Genomic DNA, 26,498 nt, shown 5'->3' with positions numbered 1-26,498 from the left:
TTTCTTCATGAGTGATGCGATCTGTTAATGATAGTAACTTTAAATGGCTCTCTATTATCATTTTAAAATTATAATTTTTATTTATTTAAATTTGGACTTCATACAAAACACGTACATTGAGCAACACCTTACAAACTTTTTTTACCAATGTAACTTTTTTATAGAACATATATAATTAGTGAGCATCCTAAGCTACAATTATTAGTTACAATAAATGTAAATTTTTTTAAAAATTATTATGACCACATACGTATACTTCTCTAATATGAAAGACATTTTAATGACACCGACTTATTTACTAATCAAATAGTATATACTCAGAATGACTAAAAACACATTTTAAGTCGAATAATTATCTACAGTATTGATTGTAGTATTTCTTATTAAAAAAGTCTTATTAAATGATAACAAATTAGGAAGAAGGCCTATTTTTGCAATATATACTCTTTGAATGCCATTGAATTTAGGCTAAAAAGTAAATATATCGCTCAAAGAAAACTATATTTAAAACGTGTTTTTAGGACTAGCCTTTCCATTCATAACCTAATTATACAAAAATCTGCTAACAAATGACATACACAAACTTTTTAAATGTTCTTGCAACAGATATTAGTAGTTAATTAAAACATTGTAAAAAACGCAATTCATTGTATAAAAAACCCTATAATAGTATTTTTTAGTTCCTATTTTTTTAAATAAATTTTTTTATGCCACATAAAAATCTATTTATTAAAGTACAAATACAATTCTAAGATTCATTCTAATCATATAAAAATTAGGTCAAACAAAAAATCATACAAAACATTCACATTTTAAATGATATTATCCAGGGTGTCCATAAACCTCATAAAATAATATTTACAATTAATTTTAGTATAAACGGTTTTTTTTTGGATCATCATTTGATTATCTGAAAAGTACACCCAAAAACAGTATATCCAAACTCTAGAAATTGACGGATTAATGATTGATAACATACTTAGCTAACTCTACAGGCTCTTCCCATTCCATTAGGTATTAAAATTCATGTTACTATAAAAGAATCACGAAAAAGCAAATAGCGATAATACAAGTGTTAATGGTAGCATAAACAACATAACCTAAGACAACATAACCAGACATGTTGCATGCCAAAGCCGTGATACCACGCCACTAGCGATAAATTAATAGGATATATTGAACATTTGTAATTATGAACTTTTTCCATTTTAATTAACTTAATTAGATATCAGACCTGGTGATACTTTCTAAATTATAATATTTTAAAATAATGTGCTATGATTCATTTGTAGTAAAGCTGTACAGAATGGCCATTTGAGCTCCTTGATGAATAATTGCAACCTAATAATTAATGAATAACTGATACCAATTTTAGCCAAAACAAAACATTCTTGTTTTAATAATTAAATATAAAGTATAGTCTTAACGCACCCTGCTTAATGAACATATTATCTAATCAAATATTTATGATATCGTCGTGGCACCTACGTCACTCCATTTAAGACGTATAACTTTTCTGCCTTCGAGTCCTATAAAACATCAAAAACTTGTAATTACAACTAGTTTTAATGGTCTGATCTATGTAGAATACTTATTCGGACCATATAAACTGATAATATTCATTCGGAATATCATACTGGAGCTTTCCTGATTGCTTTAAATTTGTTGTGAATGTATCGAATATAAAGAAAGAGCATCGTACAAAAAGTGAAGTAAAACAAATAACATGAAATATTGATGGCAAATTAAAATATTTATAGTTTTTTACTAGTTAATATTTTGTTACCGTATATATACGTAAATATCGAATCTATCAAATGTGTAAGCAAACCTTATTTAATGCATAAATATGACTTACATCAGAATGGACGGGCGTCAGTGACACGCTGGCATTGGCAGAAAGAGAGTTTATTAGTTTTTCATTTTCTTCTCGAACTAAAATTAGAATAAATATAACTTTAATAAATTATAACAATAATAAAACGTTGATTTTTTTTAGGTTAATAATGCAGGGTTTCATTGCCATCTATTTAATAATATTGCAATCCAAAATATCTTTTACTTCTTGATTGATTGAAAACAAGCTATTTTAATAATTTGTAAGTATGTTATATTAAACATGTCTATCTAATAATCTTTTGAATTTAAAACAATTCATTTAATTACTTCACGATTCAAGTTCTTTCTAGTAAAATGTAAAAAAAAAAATATTTATAGCGTCGAAAGTCGTCGTGAAATCAATGTACATACCATCTATCTTCTAATTTTATCTTAATAATGACGATACACTAAAAGGATGAAGTCTTATGTAATCATCGACACTGATCCAAACAGTTACCAACTTGATTCAGTTGACAGTATATACTGGGCTTATTCAAAGGCCTTTGAGCGTATGAGACACTCGGTCAAATTTCAGTTATCAAAAAAGTTTAAATATTTTTCCGATAAAAAGATGCCAGCTTAGTAAAATAGGTAATTTTCTTTCAGATGAGTTTCATTAGTCCCATCTGGTGTGCCTCTCACTGCGTGCCAATACTCTTAAGTCTTTCAAATGGAAAATAATATTAGATCGGGTCGTTCACTGGTCGCTGATAATTTGAAGCTGTATGGAGTTAAAGTTAAAGTTGGAATTGAGTATATTGGTAAACAGGTCGAAAAGAAATAGGATTAACTTGAACCCTTACAAATGACAGGTCATAAAAATGGTTGTAAATGGCTACTGTTATTTCTGTCCAACAAATATAACAGATACAAGTGATATTTTGCTTTGCAAGTACGCGAACATACAACAGAAGAGGATATCTATCATTTTAGAGGTAATAAACTATACCTCTAAAATGACTGATGATATAGACTTTAATTTTTATGTGGCAATTTATTTAGTTTAATTTCCATTGCTTTTTTAATTCACATATGTTTGAATAGTTTACCTTTTTGGATCCAAATACCTTAATGGGTATCATGGGTTGCTTGAACAAAATGATAGGTGAGTCGGAACTTTTTCATAACTCGGAAAGCAGTCGGGAATATCTCGACTTACTTATTTTTTTGTCATTTAACTTACAGCGCTAACTGAATAAAGTTTAAATTTAAAAAAAGGTTTCTAGTCGTTTCCAGTAGTGACCTTAATTCATGTTTTGGAGCATGACTAGGATGGCGTCACAGTACAAATGAATATAGGAGCAAAGTATAATGTACTATAATTTGTGATAATTAATTAAGTTACAATAAAAAAAATCTGCTTGCAGTCTTTGTAGAGAAATATATTACTTATATTTTTCTAAAACAAATTATATTTCTTTATAAAATAACTACATAAAGGAACCAAATATGGACAATAATACTTGTGCTCTCAGCATTAGTTGCTTGTTAGATAATGATTAATCCGGTTTAATTAAATTTAGATCAATATTCTAATAGTCAATTTATGTGATGTCCTAAGATAATATTACGTATACTTTTAATGCTATAGTCGATTCACAACGAAAAGGCCCTACATAAACAACCCTTCATCGTTTGTAATTAGGCAACCTACCGTAAAATTTAGCTTGCAGTTGAGAGAGCGTATAGATTTGTTTTTCCCTGGGCTCTTGGTTGTGAATGTACTATAATTTGCTACCCTAATTATTTAAAAATAGGGTCAATGTCTAAACTAGGATCAATGTCATTAGAAAATTCAACAATTCTCAATAATAAAAATTCCAATGTTGTGTTCCATTTTCTGAATAATTTAAAATCCAAAGAGTTCTTAGAGACCCACTTCCAGAGTTTTCAATTAGGTGAAATTTAGGTACATTCAAAAAAACCTTGAAATATAAATTACCGCATTAAAATATTACGTTTCTTGTAATGGATATTTGCTCTAAATCTGGATTAAATCTCCCCATTCCTCCCAATATCAGCAGTATTATTATCTTCTTGCTTTGCATACATTTAAAAAGTCTTTAAAGAAAACTGAAAAAATGTCTAAAAAATTATTTGAAATTGTCAATATCAATTATAATTTTTTTTACTAAATATGTAAGCTTCTAACTAATATCCTCTAACAAAACATCTGATTTTGGTGAAAAAGTGTAATAAGTGAGATTCTTCGTTGAATTCTTTCCAATAATCGTAGTAGTACTCTGGTGCGTCAATGTGACTACTACAGACAATATACTAATACAAAATATAAAAAAATAAACAGCAAGAATAATGTTTATAATTCTTCTTCTCCGTTTATGTCGAGAAACTTCTTCTATCGATTGCTGAATATCTTCTTGGACTTTAGATCTAGGGCTTTGCTTCGATAGATTCTTTGAGCTATTTGCAAACCTAAAAATTATACCATATATTAACATTTAATTTAAAATTAAACTTAATCTTTTGTATGCGTATTCGTGTAAACAAAAAAAAATTAAGCAGTTTTAAAATTGTTCAGGTAAGAAATTTTCCTGAAAAACATGCCGTGATTGATTTTCCACTGTTTTGATCGGAACTAAGGCAAGCTTTGTTCAGACAGCCAAAATAATAATTATTCTTTGTCTTTCATCGACTACATTAGCTCACGAAAATATATAAACATTTCTGTTCTAATTATCAAAGGTTCGACAGGCTATTTTTCCAAAAATAGTTGGGAGTAAACCTGAGAAAGAGTCATGGTTTTTGTATTTACTTTTGTAATTCGATATTGGCAAATATTACATTAAGGTGTTAGAAATACAAGAATGGTTTGATATAATTTTTTTATATTACAATTGCTTACTAATATTAAGGACAACTTATATTTCTTGATTTTCATCGTCACTACAATGGTATGAAAGTGAAAACTAGGAAAAAAATTATTTGTCTGAGGGTGTATAAGCTAGAAGTAATTATAACATGAATTATTGACGTTTGACAAATATTGTCGAAATAAAAAAAAACATTTTAGGCAACAAACCATGTCTAGTATAGCAATACAAAAATATTTTTAAAGTAACAATTTATAGAGTGAAACTATATACATGCAAATATTAGGTCTCAAATATTCACCACATCTTTGTCATCTATAAAATTATTTTTAGGTCTTTTATGGAATTTAAGAAATGAGCAATTATAATGTTCTCCTTATATTACTTACTGTTGACAACACTGATATTATTATTAAACACAGTGCTATGAAATTTTTGCGCATAATAATATATTTACACATACTCCCAGAATATACTCAAAAGATATTATAATATACCTTTTAGTCAGACGAATCTCCCAAGTCTTACAGGCCAATTAGTATATATTCTCTTTTCAGTTGAGGATAATGGAGAAACCACTGAATCAGTACTTCAGAATGTAAGTAGTCTCCATGAGAATCAAATACTACGGCATTGCACAAGGCCTTAGAAGGCCTTGGAATCGAAGGAAATAGCCACAGGGTATCCTTGGATTCAGGTGCACACAGGTGCATTTATGGACATCGACAACGCGAACTTCCTTGCAATGGAAACAGCACTCTCTAATAGAGGAGCTGATCTGGCTATAGTAAGATGTATCAGCTGCATGCTGAACAGCTGCATGCTGAACCAAATATAGATTAAGGCCTCACTTGGATCCACGGAATCCAATATCACTGGGGTTAAGGGTTAAGTTAGTGTATATTGGTGGATGACCTGAAAAAGCTCCGTAACCGTAGAGGGCACAAACCATCAGTAATGCGGATGATATCTCCGTAATAATCAGGAAGAAGTACGCAGGGACGATTGCAGAAAGGATGCCTTAAACATGATATGTGAATGGTGCACTTTGGAGGGGCTATCTATAAACCCAGCGAAGAGAGCCATGCTACTATTTACCAAAAAAATGGTGCCTAATATACATTTAATGACTAGCTAAAAACTAACAATTGTTAAAATATAAATAAATTGGATGGATAGTGACATCTATAATATTGTGAATGTTGTATTGAACGTCTAGTAAGTGTTCTTTTTAAGTCTTATAATTTGGGGAGAAAAATGAGGTTTTCTGTTATAGGTTTGATGATGCCCCTAATGCGAAACACATTACCATAAGTACATACATTACAGACATCAACTGATACTGTAGGTTTAGAGTTCTTAGAGTTACAATTTTGGGGCTTTTAGCATAAAATAATTAAAAATGTTAGAAAAATTATCCAAATTAATTAATTTTTTAGTTGCTAGTCATTTATTTAATATAATTAGGCAAAAACGAAAATCCTATCAAAAGTCTAATCTTAAAGATTAAAAATTATATCTAAATTCTCCTAAGAACGTATATTATTGAAATTTCTGGGAAAACCTAATACATTAATTATATTGATTTTTCTTATTTCTTTATACAATAACTCCATTTTAAACAGAAAAGCTAGAAAACTTCAAAAAAAGTAAAGTTATATTCAATAGTATTGGAAAGAAATTTTAAATAATTTTTAAAATGCACCAAAAATCACTTTTTTTCAATTGTTTCAACATAAATTAAAAAAAAACCTTCATTGGGACTACGTTAAGTTGATACGTTAAGTTTCTTTTTAATTAAATTCCCCCAATTTTATTTCATTTTTAAAACCACTTCAAATTTAAAATATTTTTTATTTATCTGTAAGTTAAATAAAATTATAAAATTTAGTTAATGCATTTGTAGAAAATGAATTGATAAAAATCAGCACAAAAAAATTGTCATAAGAAAATTTAAAAATAATTAAAAAATAAAACATTTTTTTTACTTACATAATATTATTATCCAAATGCCCACTTTCTATATCACACTGTCCTTGTGAAGTATCTCTTGTAGAATTGGAATTTTTAGACCGGCTTGACCTTTTTCTTCTCTTAGAACTTTTCCGCTCTAAAGTAATCTCATAACTCTTAATATTATAATCGCTCGTCCTTCTTTGCAGATGCTTACGTTTTTTATTGCCTTTCTTGTAAAATATTTCCTCCAAGGAAATTGCCTTCTTTAGATGCCTCTGTCCTAAAATTTAATATCATTTCAATTAACTAGCATACAAAAAATTATTTTCCTCACTTACCTCTTACAAGAGGTTTTTCTTGTACCTCACATGGCGTACCAGGAGACCAATCAGAGGCACTGCTATGACTAGACGTCGAATTAAGTCGTTTTAATGCCTCTCTACTTATTGGAGGGCTAAGAAAGGTGCCTGCATTACACCGAGAGTCATGAAATGACTTACACAAGCAAACAAATGATCCATTTTTTCCTTCGAAAAGTTCGCTGCTAGACATCATGCAGCCTCCGATATTTTGCTTTGAAAGTCAAATCTTAGACTGATTTGATAAATATAAGCGAGCTTGTGTTTTTAATGAAAATGTTTATTTTGGACACACGGGCGGGCAGATTCTGCTTGATTTTTAATTACTGATTAAAATAATAATATTGAAAATAACTCAATTTTAAATATAGAGAAATATTTCGTTAGTGGTACAAATAGTGATGGCAAAAACGTGTTATAAATCATGAAACAAAATATGCAAGTTTTTCTCCAGAAAATTATGGTATTATTTTTGATCTATATTTTGGCGAAAAAAATGGCTCACCTATTTTTAGGCATGGAAATCTTTCTCAGACGTAAGAATCGTTGATGATTACTATGAAATAGCGCTTTTCGTCTGGAGATAATTTAACTATCTATTTAAAATAATATTTAAACTTGATTCAAGGCATTTCGACTGCCAAGTGAGTGTGGTATAGACTGGAAAAATTTACTTTTAATCGAGGTTTTTAACTGAAAATTCAACTTCAGATAGTACTTTTCGTCTATATAAAGGTTAAGTACATATGAAAAATAATATTTAAACATGATTGAAGGTATGTCTACTGGCAAGTAAAATGTGATATAGGCGGAAAAAATTATTTTTAATCTAATCTTTGAAATGAAACCTGGATAAAAAGAAAATTCATCTTATAGTCAAGAATCGTTGACGATATTGTTCACATCTTCAGGGAAGGGCGTCAAAGCAAGTAATCAGGAACATAGTAAGACTTTTAAGAAAGTAGAATGAGCTGTGAATTCTTTTAGGCCTTTTAAGTCATTGAGGTCCAATGGTATTTTTCCGGCACTGTGGTCAAGAGGAAAGACTGTCTTCTATTTGGAGATGGTTATATGCTCCATGGATTTGGAGGGCGAATATAGTGCGACCCCTAATATTTATACTCAAGGTTGGGTAGACCCCCGGAATCTCCCAATTCCTACAGACCAATAAATCTATCTGACTGTTTGTCTCTTTTATGTTGAAGACAATAGACAAATTATTGGACCGCTATCTCAGGATGGAGGTACTCTTTGGAAATACCACTCTCTAATAGACCAGCTGCATGTTTAGGAATGCCCATAGGGCGGGGTACTATCTCGCCTTCTATGGTCTGTATTGGATGAGCTGATCAGGATCCACAACATCATCAGTTATGCGGATAATATCTCCGTAATAATCAGGGGGAACCAGAACGGATGCAAGATGCCCTAAACATGACATGTAAATGGTGCATGTATTTGGAGGGGCTCTCTATAAACGCGGCGAAAACGTCCATTATACCATTTACCGAGAAAAGGGTGATGAACGTCCCCAGTCTTTGGACTGCTTGGTAGATCCTGGGGTCTGATCTTTAAAATCACCTTTTGAAGGGATTCCAGATGATGAGACCCAAGCAGACAGATGTTAAGGACGTCGTCCAAAATAATGCGACATTGGAATGACTCCAATAGGTTGGTTCACTTCAAAAACTTCATATGCAGATTCTGCGGTGAGGAAGAGGAGTGGTGGGAACATTTGATTGCAAATTGTGGAGCACTCGGCCATATAATATTCTACCTACATATACGCTAAGCGAAGAAAATTTGCTGACACTCCTACTGAAGGAGCTGATCCTGTTTGCGAACGTATTCAATAGATAGGAGAAGTACAATAGATCAACAACAATGGTCGCAGTGCAAAAGGTTACCAAAGAGCCAGACTCCATTGCACTATATAATATTAAATTACGTCATTGACGATCGCCATGAAATAGTCCGGGCTAAAAGAAATTTTTTTTAACAATTTTTTGACATGGAAACTTATTTTAGATCCAAATCTAAGAAATGAAATATGCAAAGTTCAATTCCATACAACAAATAATATTTAAAAGTAATTCAAATCAGACTGGACAAAAACTGTGCTCTCTATTCTATTTTTGATAACAAAATCCCACAGTCACACACATAACATTTAAAGATAAATCAAGGCGTGACTCGCACATTATATTTGGTAGAATCTGAAAAAGTTGACATAAAGTACTACATTTCCAGTAGAGTAGAGTTTTCTTTTAGTTAGCGAAAGATACTTCTGCAAAGAGTAATAAAACTGAAAAGGTTTTGTCAACAGGAAAGATTTATTATAAGTCCATGATAAACGATGCTCTGGTGAGTTGGTTCTATATCGGTGGTAAATAGTTGATGAGCTTATTGTACAATTAAGATCATCAAAAATCAAGACTTCACTCTCTGTCAATGGGACAATATTTTTACTATCAGTTACCATTCGCCAATATATATCGCAGAAAAATATCACAAACTGGAACGATTCTGAAAAAAGTACCTCTCCAGTCTAAAAAAGAATGCACAAAAATCATCAAAGCTTCTATAGTAAAGCCAATATGGAAATAACATTATAAGGACAAAATCGCTTAATATAAAAAAATTTATATTCACTTTCAAAATTTATTTTAGAGAGTTCTAGTAAGACTTGTTTACACTTCACCTACCAACTATCGAAGATTGCTGGAAGCGATATTTAAATATAATAGCTCAAATCATGTAAAGCCTAAAAAAATGAAAATAGCTCTTATATATAGACCTATAGATAGAGTATACTAGAATTATATGATGAACAACTTACACTCTCCGAATTGTAATAATTTTTTCTAATAAATATGCGTCTTATCACTTTGTTTAATACTTTTCAATTGATTTGTTTATGCTGTCCTTCACGTTATTTGAATTTACAAACGTTTTCCGGGAAGTTAAACAGCTTATTATCTTAAGCTATCACTTGATTATCCCTCAATTACAATTGATGCATGTGCACATAAGATAAATATTTTTAAAGAAATATTAATTCAGTTTAGAACGATGCAATTGCTCATCATTGACTCAAAAAATAAAGCATTCTTATAAGAAAATTAAGATACTAACATTTCTACTTGAAAGCACTATTTCTATAAAATTAGATTCTGATTTGTTTTTTTTTAGAAGGTTAATTTTTTTTTTCATCAGACAATTAAATTTTTTTTTCAGGAATTCTTAACTCAAAGTTTTGATATTCGTCAACTTATTATAACCTTTACTTACCTTTATCTTCAATAGTACCGTAGTTTAAAGTCTTTTCTCTTTTCATGAAAGTTTTCTTTTCTCTTCTAAATAATTAAGTTTTATAGATATTAAAAAAAATAAACTTAAACAATTATTCTGTGAGTAAAGGGGATTTGAAAAAAAACTTTAAATATTTTCTAATTTTCAAGTTTTTTTTTCTGAATATTTTTAAAATTTTCCAAAGTTCTTTTACTTTAAAGTAAAAATATTTTACAGTAAAAGTCCGATTAAATAAACTTGCTAGTTAATTTTACATCTACGCTGCATATGTAAGTGCTGCCACTGAACCAAATTATTATTTTATTTTTGGCACAAGCGAGGTGTGTTCCGATAAATACTATATTGCTGAATATAGGTTGATTATAATGGCTGTTTTATTACCATAAAAACAAAACCCAGAGATTTATGGATTAATCCATAAGAGCGTGTCTGCTTTTTTAACCGATTTTCTCAATAAAACCAACTTTTAATTATATTTACTCAATGTTTTCTGCAGTTTTAGTGTTTTTCTTTGTATCGATGTGCAACAAATAAAAATATAATAATATGAAAGAGGGTTGTTTAAATGGCCAAAAAAGGTGGATATAGTAAATAACTTAAGCATAATAAAATAAAGTTGCAATATATGTAATTTCATGTCAGTGCAGGATGTATGTAAAAACACGTAAAGTCAACGTTTTCTATCAGATTATCCTTAAATATAATATAAGAAAAATTAGTTTTATTGAGATTTTACCTAAAGAGATTAAATTTACATCAACATTTATTGATATTAAGGTCATTTAATATAGTCTAACGCAGCACAAAAGTAACCTTTACACTAGATGGTATGTATGTACCACGGAGGTAGAAAGGATAAAAAAAAAGCGTTTACTTATTATACAAATAAATCCAGATTTTCTGAGGTCAGCGTTCTTCATTTAACATTTACCAAATAGCCAATAATGTTTGTTAAAATTATTACAATAATTAATTATTATGAATTTATTCAATTAAATGCATCTCTAAAGTGTTTCGAGACAGACATTAAGTAATTGAAAGGTTATAAGTATATAATCGATTATTAAAAATTAAGAGATAATTTTTTATTGTTAATTTTTTTTATGCGAAAATAAGTTTCCAAACCGAAAAGATTATTTTTTGTAATAAATAAAAAATATAAATGTTCGGTATATTATGGTTATTTATATAACAAGTGTGTAAAATGATCCTTTTTTATGAATGGGAAATTTGTCGATGAGCCGTAGGCGAATATGACAATTCCCATGAATAAAAAAAAGGTATTTTACAGACGTGTATCATACACAATTTTTTTCTACTACTGAAGAAAATATTAAAAAATATCAAAAATACCAAATTATTTTACGGGACTAGTGCGTAAACAAAATCAAAAAAAAATTGACAAATTATAAATTAAATGTCAAATAAACGTCAAATTCCTTTTTACGCAATAGTGAGTATTTTATGCACGGTAAGTAGAAAAATATGTTTTAAATTTCCAGAATGTAATTACATATTTGACCAACATTTTTGGTTCCAACCAAATCCTCTTTAGAATTTTCAGTATTGTCAAAAATTTAGGTAGTTTACTCGTAAGCAAAATTAAAAAATTTTATGAACCTCCTATATGATTAATAACATTTGATATTTGATTATTGCATTTTAGGTTTTAGATTATTCATATAAAGAATAACTTTTTTTCCTAAAACTTATTATAAAAAAGTTTTTTCCATATGTTGCCAACATAAGTAGATACCCATCCTTATTCTATTTATTGTAAAAGATCAAAATTAATGAACGACAAGGTCACTTGTAAGCTTAATTGAAATTTAAATCCGGCAGATCTTACTAATCAAGAAAATTGAATTAAAAATTAATGATAAAGTGACTTTATTTATTTATAAAGTTGTCGTAACCACTATTTAGCAACTCTCGGCTTTCTGTACCTATACATAAAGTCGTCTTTTTTAACACTTAAATTTAGCAGTTTCCTTTTTAAATTATAATTATTGGATAATTTCAAAGTTATATTCTTTAAACTTATATAGCTCTTTGAAGTATTGTTATATGATGGTCTAAATAGGTGATTGTAACAGGAATTATTATTATCTGATTCATAAACATTTGTGAGTTTTGAGTTAATTACTTTTTATTATGAGTATGAGTAGTTAACTCTGAATAATAAGTTTTATGCTTTGTTTTATAAGACTTGGTTTTCTAGATCAAGATTGGTTCATAAAGCTTTTGATCTGTAAAACGAAAACTATATCTGGAACCTAATTTGACAGACCAAAACCAACATTTTGGATTTATTTATTATTCTCAGAAATGGGAGAAATTTTTAGATTACTGTTATTCAATATTGTGTAGTTTTTATAAAATGTGCCAATCCTCTTGCTTTCCCTTAAATTTTGAACTTAGATACATTATCAATAATTGAAAGCTGATTTTTGGCCCATCCTTGAATTGTGACTTTTTATAAAGTTTATCGGTCTTCTCATTACAAATTTTACCTACTAATATAACTGGAGTAATAATGAAAAAAAACTCTGCCAACTTAGCTTTTCCTTTAATTTTTCTTTTTTTTGAGCCTGGACCAAGAGCAAGTTCAAGTTTTGATTATTAATCTATATTTTTTCGTTGCATTAAATTGTCAAAATTCTAGAATAAGTAATCTACCAAACGGAATATCGACCTTGACTCTTGTTTCATGTCTTATAGCAACGTAAATATTTTCTTTTACGTCATTATTATTTTTTCGATTAGTAACTAGTTTCTCACTGCATGTAATTGCCGCGTACCAAATTGAGATTTTCTTTGTTTCTGATCCTTTTGCTCTTCTTTTACATTCTAGTTTTCTTTAACTACTTTGAATTCTTTAGGTTAATCTTTTATAATCTATCGTTTACTGATAAATCGATTCTTAATATATCCAAATAAATCAATATCATTAAGTTTATAACCAATCAATCAATACTATTTTTTTTAGTTTATTATTTACGATAACCAGAAAAGCTTTGGTCTCAAAGTTGATTTATGTCTTCAAGTTGATTTAATAATTTATCTTCCCTAACATTGATTAAGGTGCCGGAGTTTTTAAAAAGAAGAAGCATATTACTTTTCAATATATTACTAGTTCAGATCTTAATCTTAAATTATCAGACACTATATACTTAGATTATAACACCCTATTTATATGTACAATATAAACATAATAAATAAATAGCTTACAAAATGATCAAATCGTTCTTTTCGAGTAGTAAAAAAATATATTTAAGCTTTTATTCCTGGTTTATAGAAAGAAAAATTATGCACTGTTAACATTTCAAAATATTGCCTGTTTTTAATTCCTTTTTATTTTGTTTTTATTGTGCAATAACGAAAAAATTACTGTTTTTAAATACTATTTTTCAATTAGATTTTATTTAAAATATTTACATTTTAAAACAAAAAAAATAGATTGGCCGAATTTACTTAGTTAAAATTTAATTGTTTCGAATTTAATATTCCCCAATAATTGTTATTTCCAATCTATTGTATACATTTCGAAAACCCCCGTGCGCTACGGAAGCGCGTATTATTATCGATTAAATGTCCTATTTTCGGAGGTAATGCATTTTCGCGCAAAAATTATTTTAAAATTACTCCACATTAAACGTGGCTTAAAACATTACGAGCAATAAATTGGTTTGGATGAAAACATTTCCGAAATGTTTGCTGTAGTAGATGTGTCGACCCGTTTTAAGTGTGCTTTTAAATTGTAGGTTTTTACTGGATTTTGTTCATTTCAATAAAGTTTTTAATGCAGTTTATTTAACGGTTTTTATATATTTTTGTTAAATTAGGGTTAATTTCGTTTACTGAAAGGTGAAATTGGTAGAACTAATAAGGACACTGCTAGAAGGTATGAACTAAATTGAGTAATGGTCTAAAGAAATTTTAGATTAATAAATGGAATAAAAAGAAATAGGGAACAAAAAACAGGTGGTAATTGTTTGGCTTTTGGTTGATTTTGAATTGGCTCTTGATGATCTTAAAATTTGACTCATCTGGCAACAAATGATAAATTTTTAGAAATATCATATGTTATAATTCGTATAAATTCAAAATGTAATAAATAAATAGTTTCTCAATCTGATCTCTAGGGGGGCGGTTTTAAATATATTAAGCCCAAGAGTAAACCTAAGAAAACCATTGAAGTTCGGTTTACAGAGAAAATACACGTAGTTTGTTTGAAGTGCGAAAGCTGGCCAGTCTTACACGAGAAATGGAGAAGCTCAGCTTGAACATTCTGGGTATGACTGAAACCTGGTTCAGGAAAATGCACTGTAAAGAATAGAACATTTTTCTATTCCGGTAAATAAGAACGTTCATTCTTGCCTTTATTTCGAATGGGTACCTGTTGCGGCATCTAAGATTCATGTTACAAAATATGAACTAAAGGAGTTGTATCGGAAACGGTAAATCATTCAAGCAAATAATATATCTTTTCATATTTATACCGTAGGGTCATCTAATATTCATGTTTTAAAATATTTATTAGATATAGTATCTAAAGTATCTGGAGCCCGAAAAGGCAAACTCTTCAAATATGAAATGAAACAAACTAAATTAATTAATTGCGACCAATAAGAGTAGCCTATAACATGTTAGGAATCCAAAATTTGATTATTCCACCGGTTATAGAACATAATATTATGTTTTTCGGAGCCTACTTATTTTAAAATAACATATATTTGTAACCCTTAAAAAAAAGATTACGTTAAAAAAAAAGAAAAAGAATTTTTTAAATTATTTTTCTAAAACTGCTTGGAATAAATAAATCTAAAAAAATGTATTATTCTTAACATGTATTCTTACCGATTTCGTCTATAATAGGAGCCATTCTCAGCGTGATCCCCACCAATAACAGGCACATAAATAGTAACAGGCAGGCTGTAGCAACGATTGTCCATTTTGCTCTAGGTGGTAATTCGTCGTCGTGAAGGGTTTTGAATTCCGTTTCGTGGCCTAGGGTGTCTACCAGATGGGCGTTTAGGGCCAAACTATTGGCGAAAAATGTTATTTTAATCAATTGAATACTCCAATATTTAGTTATTTAAAAATTAATTAAATTTAAATAAAAAAAATCTAAATATCCTATAATAGACATTTGTACGTGATATAATCAATAAAATGTTTAAAGTTAAGAAAACCTAAAATCACAAAATAGTATAATGCAATATTAAAGTTGGATCTCAAAATATAGTAGCAACTTATTTAAGCACTTTTTTCTTGATTATAAATTAAGGCTAAAATTAGGTATCTAAGGTCTTTGAAATAATTCTTAAAAAAGTTGGTCTGATTTTGATTATATGACTTATTATTCTTAATGTCTAGAAATGCATTAGTTTTTATATTGATACTACTAAACTTGGCTCTACTAATAAAACTAAGTTTGTTTCAATAATAGCCATAATAATATTATAATAGCCAACCTTCTATCGCATGAAATATGAAAATAAACAACTGCTTTAGTTTGATCAAGAAAGTTGCCCTTAACATAAAACTTATTGCATAAGAAACTTTCTACGAGATAAGCTGTAGGTGGCTTTCTTGACCTTTCTTATCTTTTTCTTACCAAATTATATATAATTATAATTATAATAATTCCTTTTTTTTAAACCAGTTTTTCTAAGAGCAATAAATGTCTGGTTTTATTTTTAATGAGTCTCTACTATTCTTAGCCTGAGTCAACTCTCTAATTCTATATCCTGATTTAACCTCTTAGTACATTAGTATTCTTCGACTAACCCTTTATTTGTGCACCTCTTGCTGATATGATACATATTAAGGTATTTCTGCTCAATCAGGTTTTTCAGCCTATTCAACTTTTTTCTCTTTATGAGAAAACATTATTAAAATCACAATATGAAAAAACATTCCGAATATCCCATTTAAAATTAGAAAAATTTCCATTAAACCGAAACTGAAAGAAAATACACGAATACGCAAAAAAATATACATTTGCTTAATATACATATCTACCAAACTAAATTTGGCTTGCTCAAAAAGCAACGGGATGTATTCCCGTTATTCTTTACCATACCATATACTTAATTTTAAATTAGTTTGCAAAACTCTTACCGCTTTTTAAGTCTTTTCTTCCGTCTTCTTCGTCTCCGTTTTCGTCTTGCTCTCTTTATTTCTTCCTGAGCTATAATAGCGTCCGTCTCTATGTCACCATATCCATCCATTTTTATTGAAATATAATCGTCAGTCATCTGCATGCTAAAAAATATAGAAAATTTAAATTGAAAATGAAAGTTCGAACAACTGTTGTAATTATATGACTTCCTGTTCCTATTAATCTAAACACCATAGACATGTCTCGTTAAAGTTTATCCTACGTAAACCTTAAAATGTTTAAAATATGTTGTGATTTATAACAATATATATACAATAACTTGCTAAATCAAAATTAAACATCTTTGGTTTATATCATCTTGGTTAGAAGGACCAATATCTCATCAAATTGGTATATGGTAATAACTAAGCGGTATAGTCCGGAGTTTTAAGAGTTTATTTGTTATGTATATTTAATATGTACGAATATTTTTTATAGAGCACAACCCAAAGTACCAAAGTAAGGAAATAAAAAAGTAAAGTATAAAAGCAATTTTGAATTGTAAGTTTTTGAATAAAAATAATTTTAATCCATACCACCATATTTCGAAAATTTTTTTTAACAAAAAACATCTTAGGATAGATGCGGATTGCCAATGTGCAATTTTGAAAACATTCGTCAAGAATCAATATTATTCATAAACTTTATACCGTCAATAATCCGGAATATTTAATGTTAAAAATTTATTTAGAAACTCGTAAACATACAGATGAAGGATATATATTCGAGAATCCATCCCACATATCAATATCCGGGTTTGACTTAAAGTAACTCAATTATTCCTCAATACTTGCCACATCCAGACATGTAAAATAAGGCAGTCCAATAAAATACAGACGAATATGGAACATGACACAAAATCCTGCAGAGCTGCAGAAAATATTTATCGTACGCGATATGAAAAGCGAATGACGTAGGGGGCTGCCAAGCGACGCGGAAAATACGAAAATACCCACATGGGCTTTCCATAAAATTGCGCTTTTCAAGTATTTATGTTACATGCGAATTTTTCTCTACGGTTCCTGTAATATTTTCTGAAGCACAAAACTGTCACGTTTAAGGGAGAGTTATTACGGTTAAGAAGCGCAGAAAAGTTCTAAAAAAAGACCTTTGTTATCTTAACCTGAAGGCAATTTAACCCTTTTGGTAAATAGCTATATGTATAGCTAAATAAAAATAGCTAGATTGATATTTAAGACATGAATTTTTGTTTTTTCCGACTATATTAATTTTATTGACTAATGACTTAATCAACTAGCGAATTCTAATCTTCCTAAATAAACCTAATTTTCTACTAATTAAACGATCAGTATGTTCTGATATTACTAAAATTCACTTTCTTCAAGAAAAGTTGGATCAACTTTGGATTTCGGATTCACCTTATTACAGTCCTGGATGGATAAGTAGAGACTAAAGGTCACTTCTGAGAGAACCTATTTCCTCGATAACTAAAGTCAATAAAGCACCACAAGGATTTCTTGAATAGAATCGCATTTTGATAAAATGTATATTTGAAGGTAAAACCAATATTAAACTTTATTACCCGATAAGGCACTCCTCCTGTATTTTTTAAACACCATTCTTATAACATTTAATATTTAGATAAAAAAGAACTTACTTTGGATTATGGTTGCAATAACAGATACGAGATGAACAGTCGTCTTCCGTAGCTCCTACGTCTATATAAGATTGTCCATTTATTAAATGTTTGTCATCTACAGAAGAAATCGGACTTTCTGGAGATGATGTTTCTTGCCTTAAAACTATAAAAGTAAAATTCGAACGTAAATATAGTAATGCGTTAAAAAAATATTTAATGATTTAGAGAAAAATATTTTTGTATTTAATATATATACTGGCCTGGCCGCATTTAGACATTTCACTACAGGATATATAAAATAATGAAAATATAAAAAAAATATCAACAATCTCAAAATTCCACTGTGCATTTCGACACCGCTCTAAGATTGTACTTAGGGAGTTAGTACTTATTATAAATTATTTTTACGTGACATTCCACTCTGGATTTCTGCACCGCTTAAATAAAAATTTATTTAAATCAACCAATCAAAATAAAGACAGGTGCCGAATCCTATAGTGGAATGTCTAAATGCGGCCCGGCCAACGAAGGTCTTGGGTGCATTAACTTGCAAGTTCAATTTAAATATTAAAAAGAGAACGATAGCATTTCTCCTTCTTCCCGTCTACTAACCAGAGTCCGACGCAAATTGAACGTAGAGATGCTGGAAGCAAGCAAGCTAAAAGCTGGATGTTATACATATTAAGGATTAAAAGAGCTACTCAAACTTTGACGAATAAATTACCAAGTTAAAGCTGTGAACATATTGATTTGTGCACGGTGTGATAAGGTTTCATCGAAATAACGATTATGTCCTATAAATATATGCATCTGTATCCTTATGCTAGTCATATTTATTTCGAGATAAATAGCTATTAAGAAGTACTTCTTAAACAACGCCTTTGGAATTTACTTTACGTATTTACAAGCCTCTTTTTTGCTCATAAAATATGTGGCTTACCAGGAACTTTTCAGATGCACTTTCAAGTGATCTCATTTATATTTGGAAGAAAAAGACAGTAATAGATTTTTCAGAAATTTACGGAAAAAGAAACTTCAGGCTCGTACATTTTGTGTGCTTTTGCCAGCTTTTTATTAAGGAAAAAAGAGTTCGAAACAGGTCAAAGGAGTGAATGGCGTTTTTTGAAATTTGCAGTATATTGATAAACTTCTTCACGAGATAGTTTTGCCATTTCTCTAATGGTAATTGAATATCCAAATATACATTAAATAAAGGGCATTTTTAGGAGTTTGCAGTCTATTGAGAAACTCCTTCAGGAGATAGTTTTGCTATTTTTCTAATGCCAGTTGAATCACCAAATATACATTAACAAAGTTCTGGAGCCATTTGGCGTATTTTTTATTTAGTACATTTATAGGCTAGATAATGGTACATTACCATAGAACCCGCGCGTAGTTGTACAGATCTTGTACTCATCGGCCACGTGTATATGAAGAGTTAAAATACTTTTAAACCAGACAAAATTAAATTGCTACGTGATGCTCTATAGATTGGCTGGAGTGGCCATACCTTAGGATTCTCTAATAGCTAACTTATTAAAAGCAAAAAAGATGAAGAGTATATTTACTTAATTTATATTCCAAATGCTAAAATTGATTATTTTATTCTTAATGATGCCAAATTGATGCAATTCCCTAGAAAGTGTGCTAAACAATCGATTTGTATTTTATTATATTCCTGATATCTCCAGAGAGGACAACTGGATGGATACGATAGATAAGAGTTTGGGCGAAATTCTTGCGTTTGCAGTATAATTTTCCTGTGAAAGCATTGTCTGTAATCAAATTCATATGAATCTAATGAATAATTATTTTATTTAGAGGTCTCGTAATAATATTTGACTCTCTTCAACGTGTTCAATGTCGTTTTAGCTAAAAACGACAGGCGATTCAGTATTAAGGACAAACTAACCTATTCCACTAAAAGCTTAGTCAATATAGCACAACCTAAGAAAAATTAATATTTTTCGAATGTCCAATTAACTTTAAGAGAAAATGACAATGCTTCCATTACCCGATTCCCCAGAGGAAAGACGCTACACGTCTCGACCAATTTGGTAGGACTTTAGTTAGTGGATGGTTATCTTTTTTTTATTGGGACTTTTTATATAAGAAAATACATTGTTTTTTGCACCTTGTTTGGCATGCTAATATATCAAATTAACTTTTAAATTAAATAAATAGAAACGTATCATCCATTTTTCTCTAAGAGGCCAAACGAAAACAAAACAAAGGTAAGAACACTTTTTGTTAACTTTTAAATAGAGATTATATGAACGAAACTATATCAAGAGAAACTTAAATTATATTTGACTGAAAGCTTAGTCAATATTAGTACAATAAAAGAAAAATTAATATTCCTTGGATGCCAAAATACTCAGTTAATGAGAGGGACTTTTTTTTTTTTCTTGAGACTTTTTATTGCAAGTTAATACATTGTTTTCCGTACAGAGGACCTTTATTTACCGTCCCGGTATATCAAATTAACTTTTAAATAGAGATCGTATGGAGAAAACTATATCAAGAGAAATTTAAAGTAAATTCTGTGTTTTTATTTAAAACTAAAATATTGTTCTTAGATAATGTGACTACGATATCTTAAAAATCTTTGACAGTAGGAATGATCTCTTATTGACGGGAGAAGAAATAAATTTTCCAATGAGCTTAAATTAGCAAGAACTTCTTTTAAGATATTATGGAAATTCTTTTGAATTTTTCAATTATTCATACTAAGGTACATCAGGTATATTAACAAAGTATTCTTAAGGTTCAAAGGTAGACAAAAGAAAAGCTGCAATAGAAACATTGCCGTGACTAGATTCACGATTTTCACCAATAAACCAATTCGCAAACGAGATATTAACTGAATATTCGTCGAAAAGAGCGAACAGGGATAAAGACGGTAAGCCGCAAAAATGATGAATTAAAATGGGAATACATATTGACATTTTGGGCTGAAATGTTGTATAAAGGGATATAAATAGAATTTGTAACAATTTTAATGATGTAAAATGTCAGAAATAAATTAATAAAGTATCTTTATTTATGATTTAGAAAGTAAGAGAATTGAAGATATCTGAATTTTAGGTATCCAAATATCAAAAACTAATTTAAAAAAATCTTTCAGAAATTGTTATAAAAACACATGTTAAAAATATATCAACGATCAGTAAAAATTAAGAAAATCTCACTTGCAGAACACTGATATAATTATTTCATCAATTTTTGATGAGGCTTTAAAGAAAATTGTAAGATGATGGTCAGGTTTTCTAAAAATTTAGTTATTTTCAGTGACACTATGACTTAACAATATATTCTTTTGAAATGAAAACTTAATATTTGAAACAACCTCTTTTTTATTTTTTACCTTGCTTTTTAAATTGTCTCTTTTCAGCTGTAGTTGTTTGATGGCCGCTCCTTTCTTTTCTTTCTCTCCTTTTTGGACTTCTCCTCTTTGACTCATTTTCAATCCTAAACGTTGTTTTGGGGGATGACTGTTGATATTTCAGTTTCTGTAAAATTGACTTGGGGCTAGAGTGTAAGCTGTTTGGTTTTCCATTTTCCTGCTTTAAAGCTTCCACTTTATTTTCGACCAAGGTGTTTAAGATCGCTTCGAGACGGAGGACACCGAGCGTAGAAGAGGCATCTATAATAAAGTTTAACTTTAATTTAAAGTTTTTAGACAAACAGTTCGACGAGACGTGTCCTGAAGTTCGTGCTTTTTCTCAATTATTTTCTCTTACCAAAAAACGCAACATGTTTGAGTGGGTTCTTAAGAAGTAGCTTCACAGATGTTTCGAAAATGATGCAATTTTTATTGCTGCACAATTTAGTTACAGTAAACGTTTTATGATTCCATAGTTGAGGATTTAAAAAAGGAAACGTTATGGCCTCGGCTTTCTGTGATCACTTTCAGGCCTTTGGTTGTGTCGCATGATATTCTTATTGAGAAGATTTGGTACTATGAGCTCACAGGGAATAATGTAAGGCTCCTTAAAACTTCTTGAAAGTACAAAACATGCATTTCTTCTTGAGGTGTACAGAATCTGTTAGTAAGCAGTCTTAGCCAAGCCGCTTCAATTTTAAAATCTGGATAAAACTAAAAACATGATATTTACTTGCTACTAAACAATCCTGCTAAAATTAACTTTTGAGTTTAAATAAATCTTGGAAAAATGGCACCAGGATAGAAAATCCCCGGTGAAAGGATCGCCCCTATGTTTTAAAGCTCACTGGTACTATGTAAAAGAGCAGTTCCAATTACTCTAGGCGCACACTATAGGTATCATACATAACTCTATTTTCCTTGACTTTGATGTCATCATGATAGTTAATAGACCTAATTTTGAAACTACTGAAGTGTCATTTTATCAGATAACGAAATGCTGAACATTTCGTTTTTGAGACTAAAAACCTCTTGGAATGCTTTAGTCAATTATGTTCCTATTCTTATTAACCAATTACCCAAGAAAATAAGTGAACAACAACCGCTAAATATTGATGAAACCTTTTATCTGTATTTTATATGAATGTGAATATTTTCAGCAAATTTTTTATTATCGAAACAGAATATTCAATACCTTCTGATGTATGTGGTGAAGTTAACTTACTCCTAATTAGAGGATACAATGCCAACGAAATGGATGACATGCATTGGTTCATTCACATGATAATTGCTGATAACCAAATGTAAAAGAAGCAAAGGATCCTCTATCGTCATGAATGGAAACAGGCTGTTGAAAAAATGTAGACATTTAACATATTTTACTAGTAGTTGGAGGTTGACAGAAGGCTACCTATAAAAAGTACTACCAATATAGATTATTGCAAATTAGACCAAAATTTCAAAAGGCGTAACCAGGTAATTAACGAATCAATAAACACATCTCCTAGTTCATTATTACTACAAAGGAATTTTCCTGTACATTAATTTAAAAAGCTAACGCAGAATTACCAATCCAAACTACTTCTGGGTACAACTTTCCTCTTGTACCAAGACTACAGAGCTAAAAATTCAGCATCTGTGCAGAAAGAACAAATATTTCGATGAATATATTGAGAAAAGTATCGAGCTAATTTCAGCCTTTTAAAGATGGAATATGTTATATGCTGAGATTAGCTCATTTAGGTTTATAGAACGTTACATGTGGGTAAATAATTATTTAGCAGAACTGCTGAAAACAACTTCCATCAGATTATTTTTTGATAAAAGTTGAATTCTGTTTCTATTTCACAAACATCTGATGCTGAGAGAGAATGATTTAATTTTAATAAACTAGTGAATTTGGTATATAGAGTTTTTATGATTCTGGGGTAGATATTTCACGAAAATTTGTCATCTTTAAATACAAAAATATTAATAAATCCTGTTTACATTAATTACCAGTCTATAAGAATAAATTTTACTTTGATAAAAACTGGCATTAGTAGAAATATAGAGCATCAAAGCTTGACACCAAAATACTAACTCTGTTAATGAAATAGTAAAGGTATTAAAGATATCTTTTTCGTAGGTACTAAGTGAATTGGCTCTTAACTACAAAATACAACGTCAAAGAAGTAGATCATAAATTAAGGAAAATCTGGTTTCTATAACCAAATGGGAAGGAAGAGAAGGCTCCTCTACAGTCATTAATATAAATCGTCTCTTGCGACTTCAACCACCATGTAATAACGTACTAGGGAACAAGCAAGGATCCACTCAGTAGTCAGTTCTAGTTGACAATAATTACATCCACCGAACGAGTATCAAGATTCAAGAAGAAGAAAAAGAAGAAAAAGATCAGGATCAATCGATTGAAGAAAGCCGATGTCCTCTTTAAGTTCGATAGATAAATTCAGCATTTTAAAAGGCTACATTTTCTGTAATATTTGACTATTTAGCAGATTAGAATTGGGTTAAACGTGGTTAGATGATTATTTATTAGATAGAGCAGTCTAGCAATAATATTGCGATATATGGGAAACGCTGGCAATACCTAAAACTAAGGTTATCTTTTATTAGTCGAAGGTGCAAACTAGAGTTTGATTTTAATTTTGGATAATGCTTGAGGGATAACGTTATCTGAATAAAAAACTATAACTATAAATAATATAATAAAATTTTTAATCACTTACCCTCTTCAGTGCATAGATCTTCAGTTGAAACAGCCTTGTCGATAGACATTACTTATCCTGAAAAAATATTTACAATAAAACAAATTTAACTTCTTTCGATTTTTTTTAAATTTCAGTTTAAAATTGGATATTCCTAGTTTAATTTTAAATCTTGTGAATCGTGATAATTTATTTTTGTCGCAAAAAAATGAGTAATTTTATTCCGTTCTAAAAGTTTTTTTTTTCTGAACAAAATAGACTGCGATCCATTTAGCTGTCATCATCAATCTTAGGAAAATTTATCAAATGCAGTCCAAACTATTCTTTTTATTTTTCAATGCCGCTTTTAAAGGAACCTTTCTTATTTTAAATTTTGAAAATGACAGGATCTAAAATGAAACAATTTATTAACTTAAGAAAATCGTTACTGGTTCCGGAGTTAATAATCTTCCAAATCACTCCTGACATAAATATATTATTAGATTAATTCAATAAGAAAAATGTATGTCAATGTGCATTTTTTACTCTTTTCATTTCAATGCACCTTTAAAGTCTTATCTTATAACAGGTAATCATTTTATCAGATCAAAGACCATACGAGTTTTTTTAATTAGTTTCGAATCAACAAAAATCACTACTAAGATGAATATATAATTCCAAGCCGATAAGGAAAAAAAGTACATGTAATTATTATATCTCGCAAATTGTTTTGCGTCAAAGAATCTTTAAAATCACTGTTGGGATAAACAATTCTTTATTTTAACTTCTTCTGCGTAGAAATAGCCATAACCGAAAATACTCTTACATAGGCTAGATGTACAAAATAATATCAACACTAGCCTGTGGAAAGTACTCGCTACGAGGAAAAATCAGAATAGCAAAGGTTACCTGTCAACCTTCTTCATAGACGAGGGATCATAGGCTAAAGTGAGGAAAACAAAGCAACGCTATACCTCAACTTTGATAGCATAAAGCTGAGGCTCCTTGGTAAGCCCTAAGAGAATAGGTACACCGAAACTACGATGGAGACGGAGTGACCCACACCGGGAACCTCCGCCCAACCGTAAATAACAGGACTGCATGAGAAGAAGGTTATTACAAATAAATTACAGGACCGCAATGCAGCAACCGCGGCCTTAAGTAAGTACATAGCCGACAATGATACTCAGTTAGTCTTGGTCAAGAACTGGGCCAGATAAAAAGATTAGAGAAAGGGAGACTTATGTCAGATCTAAAAGAAGGACATAACCCTAGAAGCTCCATCTATAAGAAAAGATGTAGAAGCCACGATGTAGACCGGTCAAATTGCAAATTAAGATAGCGGAGAAGGTTTATGACACAGCAATAGTTTCAGCGTACTTCCCGCATGATCAACGAGCGGAACCACCTCTTACTCCACTTCGGAGGCTGGTAGATCAGGAAAGTTTGGAAAACCTCTTTATAGGATGCCATTCCAATGCACACCACGCTGTGTGGGGTGGCAGTGAAACAAACAAACGAGGTGAGTCACGATTAAATTAGTGCATAGCCTCGGATTAAATATACTTAATGGCGGGGACGAGCTGACATTTGTCAACGTACTACGCAGAGAAGTTACTGATATTACTCTAGGCAAGCAACACATCTGTAACTTTGTGGCAAAGTGGCACGTATCTGACGAACCCAGCTTGTTAGATCACAGGTACATATGTTTCGAACTAGGATCTGCGGAGTATTACAAGAATCCCAAAAAAACCAACTGAATTCTCTATAGAGAAACATTAGAACGCAACTTGGAAAGCGGTTCAACGAAAGCTTTAAACAACGTGGAGCTCAAAGTGCTAACAGTCAGTTACAGAGGCTATCAGACGCAGCGATGCATTCGAGAAATTATGGCTCCTAAGCAAATTATGTTAGGCAGGGAACACCTCCTGGTAGAAACAAGAACTGAGTGAGTTTAGGCAAACAGCAAGAAAACTGTTCTACAAGGCATAGAGAACTAGGACGGTGGAATCAATATAGACAAAGGTTAGCCAGATACAATGATGCCGTAAAAAAGGGGCCAAGGGGCCGCAACAGACCCTTAGTTCTTGCATAAATTCCAATAGAGAATATACGACAACCATAAAGGAAAAGCTCGCCTTAATGCTTAACACCCAGTTTTCCCACCGCAATTCTCCAATACAGGCCCAATACCCGTTTCCTGTTATTCCAAAAAAAAAGGAGAAAGTTAAGAGAAAGTTAAATGGGCGATAGACACCTTCAAACCATTTAAGTCTCCCGGAATAGATGGTATTATACCTATCATGCTGCAGCAG

General features: G+C 30.4%; 2 protein-coding genes across 2 annotated transcripts in view; both read right to left on the bottom strand.

Annotated features, from left to right (window-relative positions):
* Positions 1-492: 492 nt before the first annotated feature.
* The window catches only part of LOC126741564 (uncharacterized), a 36,119-nt gene continuing 10,113 nt past the window's right edge, over positions 493-26,498 (bottom strand). Inside the window, exons 2-8 of the mRNA XM_050448031.1 lie at positions 24,223-24,279; positions 21,473-21,751; positions 18,124-18,268; positions 16,466-16,609; positions 15,200-15,384; positions 1,859-1,935; positions 493-1,529 (exon numbers count right to left, since the gene is read on the bottom strand). Of these exons, the coding sequence (XP_050303988.1) occupies positions 1,485-1,529; positions 1,859-1,935; positions 15,200-15,384; positions 16,466-16,609; positions 18,124-18,268; positions 21,473-21,751; positions 24,223-24,271 (924 nt within the window). The 5' untranslated portion in view covers positions 24,272-24,279 and the 3' untranslated portion in view covers positions 493-1,484. The remainder of the gene's footprint in view (positions 1,530-1,858; positions 1,936-15,199; positions 15,385-16,465; positions 16,610-18,123; positions 18,269-21,472; positions 21,752-24,222; positions 24,280-26,498) is intronic.
* On the bottom strand, positions 3,248-7,271 carry LOC126741565 (uncharacterized). The gene is made up of 3 exons (XM_050448032.1): positions 7,007-7,271; positions 6,705-6,948; positions 3,248-4,314 (listed from the first exon to the last, which is right to left on the bottom strand). The coding sequence occupies exons 1-3, from the start codon at positions 7,221-7,223 to the stop codon at positions 4,029-4,031; spliced, it is 747 nt and encodes a 248-aa protein (XP_050303989.1). The 5' UTR covers positions 7,224-7,271; the 3' UTR covers positions 3,248-4,028.

This window comes from Anthonomus grandis, chromosome 10 (genome assembly GCF_022605725.1).
Source record: "Anthonomus grandis grandis chromosome 10, icAntGran1.3, whole genome shotgun sequence".
Classification (NCBI taxonomy): Eukaryota; Metazoa; Arthropoda; class Insecta; order Coleoptera; family Curculionidae; genus Anthonomus; species Anthonomus grandis.
Note: the sequence above shows the minus strand (reverse complement) of the source record. Positions and strands in the feature narration are given on the sequence as shown.

Bases quoted from the DNA above. Each gene is read 5' to 3' on its own strand.
- LOC126741565 (XM_050448032.1), bottom strand. From the start codon at position 7,223: ATGATGTCTAGCAGCGAACTTTTCGAAGGAAAAAATGGATCATTTGTT. The intron at 6,949-7,006 runs GTAAGTGAGGAA...ATTAAATTTTAG, and splicing joins AGAAAAACCTCTTGTAAGAG to GACAGAGGCATCTAAAGAAG. The intron at 4,315-6,704 runs GTAAGTAAAAAA...TATAATTTTTAG, and splicing joins CATTTGGATAATAATATTAT to GTTTGCAAATAGCTCAAAGA.